Source organism: Strongylocentrotus purpuratus, unplaced genomic scaffold, assembly GCF_000002235.5.
Source record: "Strongylocentrotus purpuratus isolate Spur 01 unplaced genomic scaffold, Spur_5.0 spur5_scaffold_5, whole genome shotgun sequence".
Classification (NCBI taxonomy): Eukaryota; Metazoa; Echinodermata; class Echinoidea; order Camarodonta; family Strongylocentrotidae; genus Strongylocentrotus; species Strongylocentrotus purpuratus.
In genome coordinates, this window is record NW_022145611.1 from 3428722 (window position 1) to 3447191 (window position 18470).

General features: G+C 37.5%; 2 protein-coding genes across 4 annotated transcripts in view; both read left to right on the top strand.

Moving 5' to 3' along the window:
* Positions 1–1379: 1379 nt before the first annotated feature.
* On the top strand, positions 1380–5698 carry LOC754315 (signal recognition particle 9 kDa protein). The gene is made up of 3 exons (XM_001178791.4): positions 1380–1560; positions 3252–3320; positions 4137–5698. The coding sequence occupies exons 1-3, from the start codon at positions 1489–1491 to the stop codon at positions 4224–4226; spliced, it is 231 nt and encodes a 76-aa protein (XP_001178791.1). The 5' UTR covers positions 1380–1488; the 3' UTR covers positions 4227–5698.
* Positions 5699–9592: 3894 nt separating this feature from the next.
* Positions 9593–18470, top strand: part of LOC577837 (bromodomain adjacent to zinc finger domain protein 1A) — a 40002-nt gene continuing 31124 nt past the window's right edge. For 2 of the 3 annotated variants that reach the window (XM_011681784.2, XM_003727135.3), the window contains exons 1-7: positions 9593–9751; positions 9919–10083; positions 11286–11561; positions 12000–12158; positions 16049–16147; positions 16679–16766; positions 17748–18003. In XM_011681784.2, the coding sequence (XP_011680086.2) occupies positions 9971–10083; positions 11286–11561; positions 12000–12158; positions 16049–16147; positions 16679–16766; positions 17748–18003 (991 nt within the window). In that variant the 5' untranslated portion in view covers positions 9593–9751; positions 9919–9970. The remainder of the gene's footprint in view (positions 9752–9918; positions 10084–11285; positions 11562–11999; positions 12159–16048; positions 16148–16678; positions 16767–17747; positions 18004–18470) is intronic. The other variant, XM_778045.5, reaches the window with a different exon arrangement.

An 18470-nucleotide genomic window follows, 5' to 3' on the forward strand; every position in this document is an offset into this window, starting at 1 on the left:
ATCCCCCTTTCTTGCTTTTCGCTTCTCACTATTCTCCTTTTCCCCCTTTTCTCTCCTCTGTCTTTCCCCTTTCTTCCGTTTCTACCTTTTCTCTCCTCTCGCTTCTCTTTCTTCCTTTCCCCTCCTTTTTCTCCTCTCCCCTTTTCTTTCCTCCCTCTTTACTTCTTCTTTCTCTCTTCCCTTTTCTTTCCTTTTCCCCTCCTTTTTCTTTCCCACTCCTTTTTCTCTTTTTTTCCTTTTTCTTTTCACCCCTCCCCCCCCTTTTTTTTTTACCGGGGGCACATGCCCCCTGTGCCCCCCTCTGAATCCGTCACTGACATTATAAGTCTTAATTTAAATCTGTTATAAAATATGCAACATTTTCCACTCTAAAAGGGCAAGGGGTATATCTCCTCCCGACTTAGTCAATCTGCCCCCTCAATTTTGACGATCTAACTTTTGCGTTTCTCAACTGGGTTGCGGCGTATAGTAAGTCCGTGATTGCAGGAACCGCAAGATGCCCGAATATATTATCACTTTAGGTATTTTTATGAGGAAACAACATTTCAGAGATAATTATTCTGTTTCCCCGCTCGCTTCGTTCCCTTGCAAGTTTAGACTCGGGTCAGTTTCAGGAAGCGAGGTCCACGAATATCCCGTAATTATGATAATAATTATGACAATATTCGGGCACCTCGCTGCCAGAATATCGGCATGATTCGGGAAGCATGACGCCCGAATCTTCTGTATTAGTATCTTTTGTATCAAAACGAAATATTTATCACAACATAGTGTTTGTTTCCCCCTCGTATTATTGCTTTACTTCTCGAAACATTAATAAATCAAGATGATACCTGCATGGCAACAAGATGACCGAATACATAAATTTTACATCTTATCTTATATAGTATTGATGGCTGGTTTTCTTCTTCTAAATCATAGATTGTCAGGTTAAGGCCTATATTTTCACTTTCAATATAAGATCTAATAATTTTGAAGAATAACTCCATCGAATGTGGTAAGTTCGCGCCTCAATGCGGAGGGGAGGGGGTAAGGAGCGTTATTTTTTTGTTTTACTCAACACCCCCCCCCCCCACCCTCTTGAGCCAACAAAAACAAAAACAAAAGCTTTTAAAACTTTTTTTGTTTTTGTTTTTTTCAGGGGGCGTTGTTCTATTTCTTTTTTAAACGTTACCATTTTTAGGGGGCCATTGACTTAAACATTGAGGGGGCCGTCAAAACCTTCCAATTATTTTTAAAAAATCTACTGAAAATATATTTGGGTAAAATGGATTATGAAAATAATTAATATTAGCTTCAGAAAAAAAAATAAACTGATAGTTTTTATTTTACGTTCATTGTAACATTATGATCATGCTTTGATTTATTATTGTTAACGACTTGGCTTAAGGCTACATGTACACACGTATCCGACCGAAAATAAGTCAGAAGATTCCACCTTTCCACGCGCAGGCTTCACTTGAAAGTTGAAACATTACCTTATACAAGATGACTTACATTACTTCATGGGAGGAGTTTGCTAAAGCAGCAGAGAGGTTATATCTTTCAGACCCAAGCAAGGTGATTCTAAAATCTAGACCTAACTTTATTAGTGTAGCTTTTAATAATGACATTACAATTTACAGCTGGCACAGAAATCGGGATGAAGCTGTGCATTTCGCGGCGCAGCCTGCGCCGCGCCTGCTACTGAGCTGTGCTATGTGCCGTGCCAGGGACACATAAGGGCATCACTATCCTGCCATTCCTGGCGCTGGCTGTGTAGTAAAAGCTTAGACAGAAATAACCGCCTGATTTGGTCATTTCTTTTATAAAACATTTTCTCCCCGATTTTCTTTATTTAGTCTAGATCTAGATCTAGATCTAGATCTTATTTTCTGATTTCTAAATCAGATGTAAATTAGGTCGGTATATCATGTACCTCCTAGGTCTAATTACAGTTTTCAAAATTTGCTAACCGATAAAGAATGATGAGGCGAAGAGGTTTTTGGGAGTAAGATGATACGGCTAAATCGATATATTCAAAAGAATTGAATGATTGAAGTTCGGTTTTGTGAATTTTGAAGGTAGAACGAAGAAGCACACATACACCACCACCTTCCCTTCCAATACGTGGGATGTGATGTATGTCATAATTTGGGAGAGTTTTAGTAAGATCGGCAATGGGTGGGTCATCACGATAATTACCTGTCAACCAGGTCTCTGTGACACATAACATGTCAAGTTCATGAGTTAAAACAAGTTCGGATAATATTGGAATTTTATTCTTAATTGATCTCGCATTCCATAATGCAAAGTTAACTTTGGGTGAAGACGTGGATGCGACAGGGAGATTGGGTATTTCTAGTAGTTCTTTCAGTCTTCGACGTCCCCCCTTTTTACCCCTGTGACTGCGACTACATTTGGACTGTTTCTGAAATATTCCAATTCCAATGACATCATTAGCCTTTTCAATTGCAAATTAATTTGGCCTTTGCACGCTGGAGACTTGGAGTTGGACATTAGAGTGGTCAGTGGAGCCGGAGCTAGGGTCTTCTTTCTACTTTTCTTTTGACTTTACTTTAATACAACGATGTTGTAGGTCTAAGCCCGTTCATCGATCCAAGATTCTTCCATCATGTCCATGCCATGGTTACTGCTATTTTTGTGAAGGGTGGAATTGTGACTTTTGTGTGCTGCTAACAACATAGACAACAGGCAACGCAAGCAACGGACAACTACTTTATTATTAGTACTAAGTATAACTCTAAGCTAGGGTCGTGTATGTATTATGTAACACACTTTTAATGATTGAAATTGGTCAAGAATTATTTCAGAGATGTGGAAAATTTGTTACTTGGGTGATAGATACTTAACTTCAAATGGTCCTGATGTATTAAATAATAGACTGACATGCAATTTACATGACAAAATGTTTCATTGTCTTGAATAAATATTTCACATGATCATACAAACCATGAATTACATTCAAATTTATATAGCATGAATTTATATAGCATGAATTTATATTGTTGTTTTAACAGTTTTAAATACATGCATATTATTGGCATTAAAAATCTATATGTAGAGGTCTATATGTGTAAAGTAAAGTATTGTTTGATAATCTCTAGAAAAGCATTGTAAAGCAAAAGTGATTACTGGTAGTGTAAAATGGAGTGGGCTTGGCATTTTGCTGAATTCAGTGAACTTTCTGCGCTCCCATTTACACATAACTATTTGGTACATTGAAAGTTTGTTTTGTTTTTACTTTTTAGGCCCGAATCGTTACAAAGTACAGACACTGCGACTCCAAATTGTCAGTAAAAGTTACAGATGATCAAGTGGTAAGTGCTTTATGATTCCTTGTATTCTGCAGGATAAGTGAAAGGGAAAGTCTGCTCTGGTATTAAGTTGGCTCAAGTTGGCATGATGAATTTTAGAGTACTAGTCTTGGTAGTCTATTACTTGAAATATGAAATCCTGTGAGTAAGCTACACTTTTTTTTCATCCAAGAAAAAAAGAAAAAAGAGATGTGTCTTGCAAGGTGTGTCTAAAAAAAAAGGAAACAAAAAAGACTTTGATTGGCAATATCCAAAAAAGTACTTGATCATACCTTTACCTTTACCTTTACCGCAAATACTGGAAGAATGCTGAGACAGCAGTCGAGCTTCCAGGTCTATCTTCTTGGTCTATCTTCTTGCACTCATACTCTTTAATAATAATTCTCATTATATGCAAGGGAGGCAGAGGGGCAAGAGGTTGCATCTTGACTGGACAATGTACCATGTACAATGTCCCAGGAGCAAAGAAATTGAAAAAATCAGTTTGAGTATTGAGAGATATGACACTGTTCCTTCCAGCAACGATCAAGCCTGGTTTTGAAGGCAGTGAAAATATCTCCTAAGCTTAGTGGAAATTTTGTTATGATTTACGCTAAACCAAACATTGAAATGAAGAAGAAAAAAACACACATGAAATTGCACTTTGTTATGCGTAAGTAAAAGAACATCCAGAAGGAGCCTTTGTAAACAACATCAATAAATTAAATTGTGCACTAATTCCTCTAAACCATATTGTAACTTGAAGAGATGTACTGAATTGTAGTGCTCTCATTGTATAATCTTAATGTTTCATTTTTCTTTGTAATGTTACCCTTGTAGTGTCTTCAGTATAGAACAGAACACAGTCAAGACTTGAAGAAAGTGGAGAAGTTTACCAATCAACTGATGAGACTCATGTTGGCTAAGTGAACTAGTATCATCTCTGATCAAGGACATTCATTCTCATACACAGTGCACTCGCCATGCTAAATGGAATGTACTGATATGGGCTGCATGAAACTCATTCTCAATCTGTGGAATCAAGAAGATACAATGCAAGCACTTCTCTGTTCTTTGGTTGAATGCAGCCATTGAAATATGGACTTCTCTGAAAGGTTCAGTTAGTTGTGTTCACAAAAGCAGAGTGTACAGATTGCAGAACTTCATGTAAATCTACTTTCATCTAGAATATCTTTTCATGTCCTTTGTTTTTGTTTATATTTTTCTTTATCAATAAATTTAAAATAATTTCAGTGTAAAACATTTAGATCTTATTAGAGAATACATGTACAAGTATTTATTTAGAAATCAGGATCAGCTCACCATTTTTAAAGATTTGTGACTTCTATGACACATTCTTTTTTAAACAATATCTCTACGGAATACACTATTGTTTTCAATATGCCTATTTACTAAGAATTGAGTACTTGAATACAATTAAAGAAATTCTTCTTCACACAATTATTTGGTAGTCTCCTTGATAAGGTGCTGTCTTTGTAAAGGCCAAAAGAAAAGAATGGGATGGAAATATCCAATGTTCCTAAACAAAATAGTGATTGTAGATTTTAAGGATCCTAAAATACCCAAATTGTTTGCATTTCCCTTATTTTTGAGTCGTCAAGAGATCTCTCTGAATTGTATGGTAATCATTTTGGTCTACTACCACTATGTAGTCGGCTTAACTATCTTTTTTTTTTTTTTACAGGTATACATGCTTTTTTTCCAAATGCCTAGTGACAAACTAATTCATTTACTTGATAAGAAATATTGTAATTCATTAGAATATAAATATGAGATGTTGCTAGGTCTGACAATTTTACTTATTTTTCTAACCAAGTTACACCTATATATGGAATCTGTATTGTTATTATTGAAGTACAGTAAAATGTTTCAAGCAACATAAATACATGAATAACATTTTGTTTGTCACAAGGCAAACATGTATAAATTTGAATGTATTGTAGAAAAGAGTATTACAAGATGTTACAAATGTATTAACTGCAGTGTGTCTTGAACAGGATGTAAGATTTCTACTGATAAGAAGTTCCTGATGAACTGTTCCCTGTTGTTTGTGAGAAAAGTGGTTATTCCATTTCTTCAATCAAGCGATGGGGGGTTGTTTCATCATATACGATCAATAACATCTCAACGCAGTCGATAAACCTGTCTGATAAATGTTGTGCTATAACTGTCTTTTCCAAGACCAGTGATGAGTGACTTTTTAAGACTCCAAAATTGCCAAACACTTATCTTTTTAAGTTTTTAGAATGCTGCCCCATGTCATTTTTTTGTAAGTACATACGATAGGCAGGGAAAAAAGTAAAACTGTTAATGTAGAAAAAAATACAGCAAAGAGCCCTCCCCAAGACAAGATCTAAAGGAGAAAAAAGTGAAAGAAGACTCTAGAAAGAAAGTTAAAAAGAAACTGACATTTTGAGGGAAATTATAAGTTCTTTTAAAGTTTTAATTTGTGATGTGTGATGAATTTTTATTCGTTACATCTTTTTACGTAAAATGTTTTGTTTATGATCGTCAAATTAACATTCCATTGTTTCCCTCTTGGATGAACACTGAACAGTGTGATTCTAATTAAAGGGGAAGTCCACCCTGAAATTAAGTTAGTTTTAATAGGAGTAGAAAAATGAGAGAAACAAGTCAGTGAAAGTTTGAGCAAATTCCGATTAAAAATAAGGAAGTTAGGATTTTTGAAGTTGTGATCAATCAAACACAAATTGGCAACTCTATGACGTATCATGCGAGCTCAACTTCCATTTGCTCAGTACTAAAAAAATCTAAAATTTTCATTTTCCCTCAAGAAAAATTTCAACCATACATGCACCCTAAATATAATAATTGCAAATATGTTTTTCTATACTCCCCCTGCAAGGAACAAATATATATTCCGTCATCAATAACGAAGAAAACATGATTTTATGGAATATTATGCACAAAGCAAATGAAGGAGAGCTCGTATAATAAGTCACAGAGTTGCCAGTTTGTATTTGATTGATCACAACTTCAATAATTCATAACTTTCTTATTTTCATTCAGAATTTGCTCAAACTTTCACTCACCTGATTTTCTTATTATTCTGCCTCTATCAAAACAAACTTATTTTGGGGGTGGACTTTCCCTTAAAGTCCCATTTTCAACCTTCCCTTTTCATTTCTTGTTTAAATAGGTGGATTGAATGGTTATAATGTTTTACAGTAACAGTGTTATTTTCTCTTTAAGTAGGCTAGGGTTGAATACACTTTTGGTACCAGTACCGTAGTTATGAAATGTTTTGTTAGTGGTTGAGAGAACAGTTCCACACCATTTATTTATTTGTAATAATGCGCAATGTATGAGTACATGTTCGAATATAATAAATTGTTGGTGCTGTTCATGTATATCGGCTGCATCAAGGAAGTAAAACAAGATTTGATTCTGCATTATTATGGAAGGTTTCCCCTCTTCTTTGTTGTTGGATTTCGATGTTTGGGTGCAGGAGGGGAGGGCTACTCAGTCATAGTAATAGGTAGTTGGATGTAATCATGCACATTATTAAACTCGTATTTGACATCCTGGATCTGCTAATTTCAAGTGCACCGTTTTCAAAAGGGTACATCACAGCCTAAATAAATTCAGGGTTATAGAATTTGAAATTGGTATTACTGAGGGAAATTGGATTTTGTGGTATTATCATTGTGCTTAAACTAAAGTGATTCAGGTTATGCAACAAGATGAAAAACATTTCATAAACAGTGTACTTGTAAGAAAAAAAACTGTTGCCAGATGTAGTTTTGTTAAGTCCATTCGCACATTTGCAATGGCTGCATGCCCTCAGTAATTCATCAAGATATTGTGCTTGTGCATATGCATGTATGTTATTTTGTATATTCTTCTTCCTATTTAAGATAAGGGTCCTACATATACGTATGAATGAAAACTGTGTCCCCCTGTTGGCATATACCCCTACATTGTGATTACAGTAACAGTATTACATTTTGTTCTTTATCAGTATTTGTTTATCTTCATACACCATAATAGATATTAGGTGTGATGGTCTGAAAATTATCGAGAGGAATAACACACTTATTAGAAAAGAAAAGGAGCAAGTGTCCGAGTACAAAGCGTAATTATCAGAGGGGGAAAATAGGGCACTTCTTACTCCTACAAAAAATGCACTCACCAGGGATGAAAAAAAGGCACTTATAAGAATGGGAAATAGGCATTTGTTGACGGAAAAGGAGCACCCATCAGATTTTGGTAGGGGCACTTATAAGAGGTGAAAATGGGTATTTTTGAAAAGGGGATAGGTCCCTTATTATATAGAAAGGCAAAGGGGCACGTATCGTTGTTAAAAGGGAAATTATCAGAGGTGAAAAAGAGCATTTATGAAAATGAAAATGGGGCACTGGTAATAAAAGAAAATGGGCATTAGTTTAAAGAAAATGGGCACCCATCAAATTCTATATGATCAAATAACGTGGCATTTTCGGAGATGAGAGGGGGCTTTTATGAGAAGGGAGGAAGTGGCCCTTATCATGTTAAATAAACGGGGCACTTATCAGAGATGAAAAGGGGTAATTAAATGAAGGGGAATGGGCACTTGTCAAAGTAAAACGGGCCCCCTTCAGATTTATATATGGCAATTATCAGAGGTGAAGGGGGCACTTCTCGTACTTGAAAAGGGGCACTAACTAGAGTTTAAAAGATGCATGATGGAAATTGGACAATTATTGCAAAGGAAAATGGGAACTTGTCGAAGGAAAAGGGGCACATATCAAAATAAAAAGGGGCACTTATCAGAGGTGAAAAGGGAAAAGGGGCACTTTAACAAATGAATAGGGGCACTTGTCAGAGTAAAAGTGGGCACTCTTCTAATGAAAAAGGGGCACTTCTACATAGGTAAAGGGTCACTTTTCCTATGTAAGAAGGGGCACTTTTGGGGTACCTTAAAAAGGGGTAAGCATTGTGGCCTACCCACCTCGATCCCCCCTTGGAGGGCGAGAAAAGGAGAGAAAAAACATGTAAAAAGAAGAAAATAAAACGAGAGGAGGAAAGGAGAGAGAGAGAGAGAGAGAGAGAGAGAGAGAGAGAGAGAGAGAGTGGGGGCGGGAGGCGGGGAGGGGGAGATTAAAAAATATATATACACATGTACTATATTGTGTAAATAGACCTACTTTACGCGTTCAGAATGAGATTTCGGACGAAAGTAGACTGGGGAAAAACCGGGGAAAAAACAATTCAATGAAATTGTCCTTAAAATAGGGAAACAGAGATGATCGGGGCTGTTTGAATGTCAAAAAGAAAAATAGATTTTTATTGGTTATGTCGGCCATCGTGAAGGATCTAAATTGTTAAAAACTACGTGGGCTAGCTATAGGCTCCATGCATTCTTTGAATCCATGTAGGGACTCATGCCCCTGCAACCACTGGGGGGGGGGGGGGTGTATTTAATTCGATATCAGTGATTTGCAGCTGCAAGCTCAAAATGACAAAATTTTCTGAGAGATTTTTCTCTCTCTTCAGTGTTTAACTTTTTTTCCTTTGTGCCCCCCCCCCCCCCCAGGTTTGTGCTCATTACGCCACTGCCTGCATGCTACCCACCAGGAGCCCATAAGCGGGCTCCATGCAGGATCAACTCCTGGAAGATAGAAGTTATAGGAATACATCAATCTAAAATAGATTATAATAATATGGGATTGGCAATATATAGTTTTAATCAGAATAGAACCGAGATTGTACAACGTCGACAAAATCGTGAAAAACTGAGGAAAAATATACTAGCAGAAAGAAAAAGACGCGACTCGTCGTGTGCGGAACAGAGCGAGATACCAGCATGATACCAGTAAGGATGGTTTGGGCGCCAGATCTCGAGTCTTGCATAATTCATCAACCCGCCTGCCAATCCTGTGACGTACAAGGATCTCGGTTTATCATGCAAATAGAAATTTGAACTAGCTAGAGCAAGCATGTAAACATGAACTTTATGCCCCTGACAAGTGAGGTTTGATAACTTTCATATCTACAAAATATAAAATACCCAAGATGAATGGAAAAGCATTGAAAATAACAGTGTTTCTTATTTTTGGGACTTTCTAGATTTCGATGAGTAAAATCTATTTTTCAGGTGGCTGTGCCACTGAACTGTGCATGCAGCGCATCATGCTCGATTAGAGCTCGCCGCGGCTGCACCGGTACGGTACCAAGCGCCACAGCTAGATCTACACATTTTGTACGGCCCCAGTGTACGGTCCTTTCCGCGCGGCAAGCTAGCGCGCGCTGAATAGGATCGAGCGCCATTCAGATACACACGATCATCGTGATAGCGCGCCACCTCGACAAGTGTATTTTTCTGAATCTAAGTGAAGTACGGGTAGCAAATTTTGAAATACAGATTGTGAAACTTCTACATTTTTCCAGTTTTGACAACTGAGAGGAATTTTAACAGTTGGATAATACAAATGGTAAGGCTATTTAAATATATTTCATTGATGTAGCAATTTATCCTGATGATTCTTGCAAGTTGTATTCGTGAATTTATGATTCCGGCTTCGAGGCTTCGTTGCGAAATATAGTCGGTTTGCATTGTTCTACAATTCATTCGATATCGTGTGTGCTCTCTTCCATACAGATCGTTGGGAGTTGAACTGAAGCTTGTCGTATGTTCCCCGGTCTGAACAAAAATGCCTTTACTTCGTCGTCGAGAATTTCGACCTGTGAAATTACCCAAAGAGTTGAAACCGACGGAGGAAGTATTCCTGTGTCGACTGACAAATGAAATCTTCAGAGATTATGAGTAAGTAGTCTGCTATGACACTCCTGTTGTGGAGTAAGAAAAATGCAAAACAATTTTTTTTTTCCAACTGCAATGCAAGTTCTGCAAGTTTGTGTTTCATGTCTGTTTGAACTGTAAGGCTTCTTTAGTCATGCATAGCTATAGCCATAAGGCGCCATTGTTAGTCATGGCACTATGCAGAGAGTTGGCAGTCAGACTAAAAGTGAACTAATATGTGATTTATGCCTCCACTTTACTTTTTAAAGTTAGACTAGACTCTAGTCTAATAGACTACTGAGTAATAGTCTATGTTCAGAGATGTTGTGCTTTCAAGATGTGACTGAGTTTGACTGAGTGTGAGCGATCAAGTTTTCACGCCACTTGACTCAAATTTGAAGTTACATTTGCTGGCTTTCAATTATTTTTAGAGTTTTACTTTTAGTAAGTCTCAAATAGACCAAGTTACTTTATATATTGTTCTGTTCAACAACTTCAGACTTTTTAGAGTTGAGAGGACAAGACTCTAATTTTAAAGATGAGGATGATGTAGGCCTAGTCGAGGCCTAGATCTAGTCCAGTTTTTAATTCAGTGTGCAATTTGTTTCATTGTCTTTTTCTAATCTCTCCTGCTTTCCTTGATTCAAGTTCAAGCCCCCAATAAGTTAGCGAAATATACAATGTATGACTCATTTTAGACTTAAAACTGAAACCCTTGTGGGCTTTGCTGCCTCATTACTAACTTTGGGGTCTCTTCTTTTCCTCCCTTCAGAGTTATTATCTTTTCCCATCAGCATGGATATGGAACGATTGGGGGGGGGGGGGTTCTGCATTTCCCTTCTGTTCAAGCTATTGAAGAAAACATCACAATTCATTGATATTATTCGCTACTCGTTGTCGATTGAATGTCAGGAGTAACTTTTTTAGCAAACGGGTCATCCAGGCTTGGAACTTTTACCAGTGTCTCTAGTAACTGCTGCCAGCATCAATTCATTTAAACACAGCTTGGATTCTTTTTGGTCAGACAAACACCTTTTGTTGTATAGAATAGTCTGACATCCACGCATGAACGGATTTATAGACCATTACTCTGACCAGGAGACATACAGGATATCCTAAACTTACGTATAGATGATGATGATGATGATGATGTTATATTATTAGATCTGTAAATGTAATTGTACAGAGCTTCTGAAATTGAAATCTTCTATTTCTTCTGTTTTTAGTGATTTCTTCAAGAGAACCATTCTTTGTAATAGTCTGGTATGGAGCTGCAGTCTGACTGGACGACCAGGTCTTACCTACCAAGAGGCTTTGGAGAGTGAAGAGAAAGCCCTCAAGTTCCTCTCCAGCTTTCCTGTGTATCTGGAGACACCGGTACTCCTTCTTGCTCGGATGACCAAGCGAGGCAGATTGGCTGACCTGTGTGAGGACATCTTTGCCTTTGTGAAGGACCGTTTCTTTGTTGGAGAGATAGTGGATGTAGTCCACTTGGACACCAGGTAAGGGTTTAGTACGGGGACTATCTATTGAATCGTAGTAGACTCTTGAGTATATAAAGTTTGATATCCTAATTATTGTATTGTACTGTAGCAAGTGAGTATGTCTGGGCCTCTGCTCTGGCTTATGATGTAAAAGCAACTGGTATCCCAGCACAGATATGGCCTTGCCTTTATGTGCATTGATTTTTTTTACTGATCAAAATTTAACTATTTCAAAGCTTAGATTCACCTGTGGAACTATAAAAAAGAAAAACTATGAGTTCTATAGAAATCTAATGGGAAATTAATTGCTCTTCACAGGACTTGCCAGTATGAGCTTGGGTTGAGAAAAAATGATCCCAAGGAAGATATTATTTTTCAAGCAAATTCTCAATCATGCTAATGCAGATATGAAAGTATATTTGCACTTGTTACTCTTGTTTTCTTTACTCCTAATAGAGAGACATGCAGGGTGAATCGAGTGATCGTACCACCTGAATACATGGAGGAAGTAGGCGTGTCGTCTGAGAGCAGTGATGATGAAGTCATCTTCATCAAGGATGATGGAAAGGAAGAGAAACTTAACACTTCTCATGGAGACCAGAAGACTCCCAAAAGGTATGTCTGAAGGAAGGAAACAGGTCTGTGAAGCTCTTTAAGGCCAAGTAGTGAAATAAATAAACAGGTGCAGTGAGCGACTTAGCTCTCGAATGCTCAATAAACGCTCTGGTAAAGTGAAAAGAGCCCTGGTAAAAAACAACAAATACCTGAACATACCTGCCAACCACTCCGATTTAGGCGGAGTTACTCCGCTTTTTTCATACCCACTCCGAATTCCGATTGCATGCCTCAAAACTCCGATTTTTTGTAATTTTAAAATATTTTTTAAAACAAACGACTGTTGCATAAGACTAAAGCATAACACAGCACTGATAACCAGATCACGCCTTACAGGGAAACGATAAACATAAGGGGTGGTATTCCGGTAGCGCGTACTAAGTTAGCGCGTACTTAGTTAGTTCACACTTCTATGGAGTGCCTGTTGCAAACTAATTTACCCTGTACAGATTATTTTAATCCTTCAATGAAAAGTGTTCAAAAAATTAATTTTGCAATGAAATGGGAAGAAAAACATAATATATGAGTATGAACTGAATTTCAACAAAGTTTTTGGTAGATTATCTTTGTCATGAATATTGAAGGAGGAAGATGAAACCTAGCATTCCATAGAAGTGTGAACTAAAATTCTTGTTTAGTCTGGACTTAGTCCCGGCTTAACTTATGAGAATACCACCCAAGTACTTTATATAGCGAATGCCGCCTTATCACATAGCCTCCGCACACAGCGCTGCATGTCGCACGCATTCACTCATAGGTTCACTGAATTTGACTACACTGGATAGACACTTTCGCGCACATGGTCCGTCCGCCGCCATCTTGTTTAATTCCAAAACAACACGGCCGCTACGTATGCTACGTGCGTTCGTGCCTTTTGAGGGGAGCATGGGGGTAGATGATCGTGCGCATGGCGCCCGCAATATAGTAGCGAAGACTTCGGTGATTCAGCGGGCGCATTGCAAGTGCAGTGCGGTATACGGTGTGTTGTTGTTCATGAACGCCGGGCCTAGCGGCCTGGGCTGTATGGTGTGTCTGTGGTACTGGTGAGTGTACGTGTGTAGAATACGAGCTCTGCCATTTGACTGTGGATTCGAATTTGCCATTCGACGCTTGAACGAGGTGTTTTCTTCCTGAATATTATCATGGATTCACTCAAAAGAGCGAGTACCCGAGAAAGAGATCCTTTGACTGGAAACAGATTTTTTTAAACGTTTTTATGCACATCTTTATTTTGGACTTGAATATGGTAGGTTCGAAATGCAGTAAGAGTGATTGGGTGTTTGTGTACGTTTTGCGCGAAAATTATGCTGCGGTGTCTTGCGTTACGGAAAGACCCCCATTTGTTACGGACAAATATGATAAATGTTACTGACAGCCATCCTATAGGGTTGGCATCTCTGCCCCCCCCCCCCCAAATCTACGGGCTACTACCCCAATCCTTCGGTGGTTCGCGACCTCGTAGTCCATCCAGAAAAATTTACTCCTAATTTCTCTTGTCTCAGGTTGGCAGGTATGCCTGAATATCACTGTGAGAAAATAACACCTAAACACCACATCCTTAAATAGCTTCTATGAACAGAAGAGTATTTTTTTCCACAGAGTCCTAGTTCCATTTGTAATGTCTGCGTCCTTAAGAATGTTTAAGTTATGACATGTTATGAGGAAGTATTGAAGCAAATTGAGACATCAAAATACAATTTAGCCTCTGGCTCAAATGGCTTCTATTGGTAAATCAATAATAACCTAAGAAATTTCATGGCAATGCAAAATAAATAAAAAATTGTGGGAACTCTTTCCTTTTTTTCTTCACTCATTTGTTACTATTATTCTTTGGGATCAAAATTAACCCTATAATTTTGTTCTAAATGTATTTATTTATTTATTTATTTTATTTTATTTATTTTTATTTATTTTTATTTATTTTTATTATTATTTCTTTTTTAAATTAATTAATTAATTTTTTTATTTTTTTATGCCTCCGCCACCGAAGGTGGTGCCGGAGGCATCATGTTTTCGGGTTGTCCGTCCGTACGTCCGTCCGTACGTCCGTACGTCCGTCCGTACGTCCGTCCGTCCGTCCGTACGTCCGTCCGTCCGTCCCGTTTGACCGTTATCACAATATCTCAAGAACCATTTAAGATTTAAACTTAAGACTCGGGAATAGTATTTATCACCATAGGAAGACGATCTGATTAGATTTTGGAGTACGTAGGTCAAAGGTCACAGGTCACAGAGGTCAACTTATGAAATTCCTTGTATTGAGTTTGTTAGCGCGATATCTCAAGAACCATTTGAGATTTAAACTTAAAACTTAAGGATAGTATGTATCACCATAGGAAGACGATCTGATTAGATTTTGGAGCACGTATGTCAAAGGTCAAGGGTCACAGAGGTCAACTTATGAAATTCCATACATTGAGATTGTTATCATGATATCTCAAGAACCACTGGAGATTTAAACTTCAAACTTAGTGATAGTGTGTATCACTATAGGAAAACAATCTGATTACATTTTGGAGCACGTAGGTCAAAGGTCAAAGGTCACAGGGCTCATTATGTATGCAAAAACAGCTTGTGATCGCGTTATCTGAACAACCGATTGATGGATTCCTGCCAAACTTTGGTCATGTATGTATCTTGCAGAGCTGATGAACTGATTAGATTTTGGGGTCACGAGGTCAAAGGTCACAGGGCTCATTATGTATGCAAAAACAGCTTGTGATCGCGTTATCTGAAGAACCGATTGATGGATTCCTGCCAAACTTTGGTCATGTATGTATCTTGCAAAGCCAATGAACTGATTAGATTTTGGGGTCACGAGGTCAAAGGTCACAGCGCACATTATGTATGCAAAAACAGCTCGTGATCGCGTTATCTGAACAACCGATTGATGGATTCCTGCCAAACTTTGGTCATGTATGTTACTTGCAGAGCTGATGAACTGATTAGATTTTGGGGTCATGAGGTAAAGGTCAAGGTCATGCGGCTCATTATGTATGCAAAAATAGCTTGTGATCGTATAATCATTAGAACAGATTGATGGATTCCTGCCAAACTTAGATCATTTATGTATCTTGCAGAGCCAATGAATGGTTCATAAGATCAAAGGTCATGGGCTCATTATGTATGCAAAAATAGCTTGTGGACGCATTCTCATTAGAACTGACAGATGGATTACTATTTAACTCAGGAAATCTTGCAGAGCCAATGAACTGAGTAGATTTTAGGGTCATGAGGTCAAAGATCAAAGGGTCATATATGTTTATGAGAAATTGCTTGTAATCACGATATTCTGAGAACATGTACATGGATTACAATTGAACTTGAATTTGAAAAATTTCTTCCGTTTCGGTTTGTAAAATTGCTCTATGACGGAGGCATCATTTTCGACTGCGCGCAGTCGAATTCCATCTAGTTTTATTTATTTATTTATTTATTTATTTATTTTTATTTATTTTTATTTATTTTTATTTATTTATTTATTTATTTTTTTTTTTTGGGGGGGGGGGGGGGGTTGTGGGGGTGATATATGTACATATATGGAGAATGATGAAGATAATTCCCTCTATTTTGATCGGATGATGGTAGTTTTTTTGTTTTATCATCAGCTATTTTGGTAAATTTTCAAAAGTTTTTGACAAATGAAGAGATTTTTTCAAAAAAATTCCTAGCTTAATACAATTTTAACACATTTTGGGGTGAGACTTGCTCCATTTAAGACGTGCAGTGATTGAACAGACAATATTCATTAAATGTGTTCTAATGTTACGAATTGTCCAAGTATTTGATTATCTTTCTCTGAGTTGACCTAATCAATGCTAGATGTCATAATAAAGAGCATAATGATTCCTAGGCTTAAACAATTTGATTATTTTGTTCTTGTACTACAGGACTTTGAAATCCCAGATGCTAAAGCCAGCCATGTATAGATATGAGGTGACTTCCCTTCAGGGTTCTGGGACGTATATTGCACCTCATACCAACGTCAGGTTAGTATCATCTAGCCCGCTTAGTAGGCTTCAGAGCGAGAGTTGAGTAATTGATTCTACCCGACTCCCATTCCGAGAACCATGGAATCTACTCAAACCTGACTCATACCAGAGTCTCGTACTCGAGCCATGCTATGCCATCATGCTGATAGTCAATTCTGTTGTGTGATAAAACATGAAAGCCTTAGAATCAGAAAATATCTTAAGTAGATTCTTTAAAAACATGGTGGTTTAAATAGTGTTATTTTCATGATTAACTGCTCCTTCGTACAAGAGAACATTCTTTTATAATGATATCTGTAAAGTGCAATATATTATGTATGAAGCATTATATAAATCCAGATTATTATTATATTATTTATTCATATGACGGTCCTAGACTTTGTTTTAATTTACCATTAATCATACATATATGTTTGTTGTATTGTGAGCATTTACATGTTTAAGAATACATGAAAAACAATGCATTTATCTGTTTACTATACATATCCAATTTTATTTCTAAATGTTTTTTTTTTATTTATCTGTTAGTCGCAAGAGAGGGCTGTTCACCAAGGAGAAGAATAAACTATACCTGAAGCATCACTGTAAGGTGATAGACTTCATCTGGAGTGTCAAGGTAAATAAGAAACCTATCCACTGGCTTGTGGGAAGCCTGGTGGGGGAGCAGGCGTAGGATATGTGCCCTGGGTATGCCTTATGTGCCTTATGTGCAATTAAAGGGTGGTGGGGGGGGGGTGTAAATAGACTTGAAAGAAAGAACATGGCCACACAATAAGCCAGTTCGTAAATAGCTTAGTAATGCATGACCCCCAAATATCCAGATCTTTTACACGATGGAAACGTCCCACTGTGCATTTTAGAATAATCACTGCCGAATTGATGGAGGTGCTTCATGAATACCTTTTGTTTGCCTCTTGAGAAGAATACTTCCACCTGTGTATCAGATAAATGTACTGTCGGTGCATAAGAGAGTACTGATTACATAACTTTCATGAGCATGATACCAGCATTCGTCTTGCTGGTTTTACTATTTGGGGACGTATGACCTTTATCTGCCCATGCGCAAATCCTAATTACAAACTCGCTTATTGGCAGTGCAGATCTTTCCCTTCATTGTAGTGTTTGCAAGTGGCGATAGTCAGCTCTCTTTTCTGTGCTTTGTTTATGATTTTGTTCCCTGCTATTCAGATCAATGTAAATCATTTTAGGTTGTCACTCAGCTTTGACACAATCAGTACAGTATTCTCTATTGTGGAAATGTGTGCTGAACATTGCTAATATAGAAAAATGAAGTTCAATAACTATGAACTCCAAGATGACTCTTTGGTTTGTATTTAAGTATATTTGTGAAATTACGTTATTAGTTTTTGAGTTGTAAGCAGTTCAATGAGGTTATCCGAAACTAAACAATACAAAAACCACTTTATGTGTTGAAATAAGATATATTGGGCTAAATAGGAATATAAAACCAATCTGATGTTGTTATTTGTCTGACTTTTTGTCTTTGTCCTTTGTCTGATTTTTCAGTAGGATTTTTAAGAAAATGTGAGTTAGGAAACTGCGAAAGTGTAATTGAATGTTGACCTCTCTTTTACAGCCTCAATATGTTGACAAGTTCCAGCTGGACAAGAAAGCATTTGGGGAGTTGTTTGCAGGTCCTTTGCCAAACTTCTCTTCTACTCCTGCTAAGAGGAATGTACACAAGGTCATGGAAGAATCAGAAGCAGGATCATCTGCCAATGATGACACAACGGATGATGATGATGAGGAGGATGAAGAGGATGATGATGACGACCTCCCACTCATGGAAGTGAAGAAGAAGGCCGAGGCAAAGATGGGCAAGAAGAAGAAAAGTTAGTATTCAAATTCAAGTGTCTGGTCATTCTTTATCTAAGTTTGTTCCAGACTATTTGTTTTTCTGTTGTTCTTGATTCATATATTTAGTAAAAGAAACTTCTTGCAGACTTTAGAAGATTGCAGTATCAACTTGTGTCAGGGGATCACACATGATTGTCACAGTGTAAAGTAGTTCTGATGGTTACAATTGTAGAAATAGATCTTGAGCACTATACCAGGGGTTCTTAAAGTAATATGTCAGATGGGCCAGAAATATATCTGAAGTTTTATTGTGAGCCACTGAGCATTTTAAATACATACATATGGCTTTGGCTCAGAATGTGATGCAACCTATAAAATAAATTAGTTTTTAAAGGGTTATTATAGTATTAATGACTGCTTTGAGAGAAATAGTTGTTTTTATACGCTCAAGGGAAGGTTAGAATTGTGCTATTACCCGAGGCGTGCCGAGGGCAATAGCCCA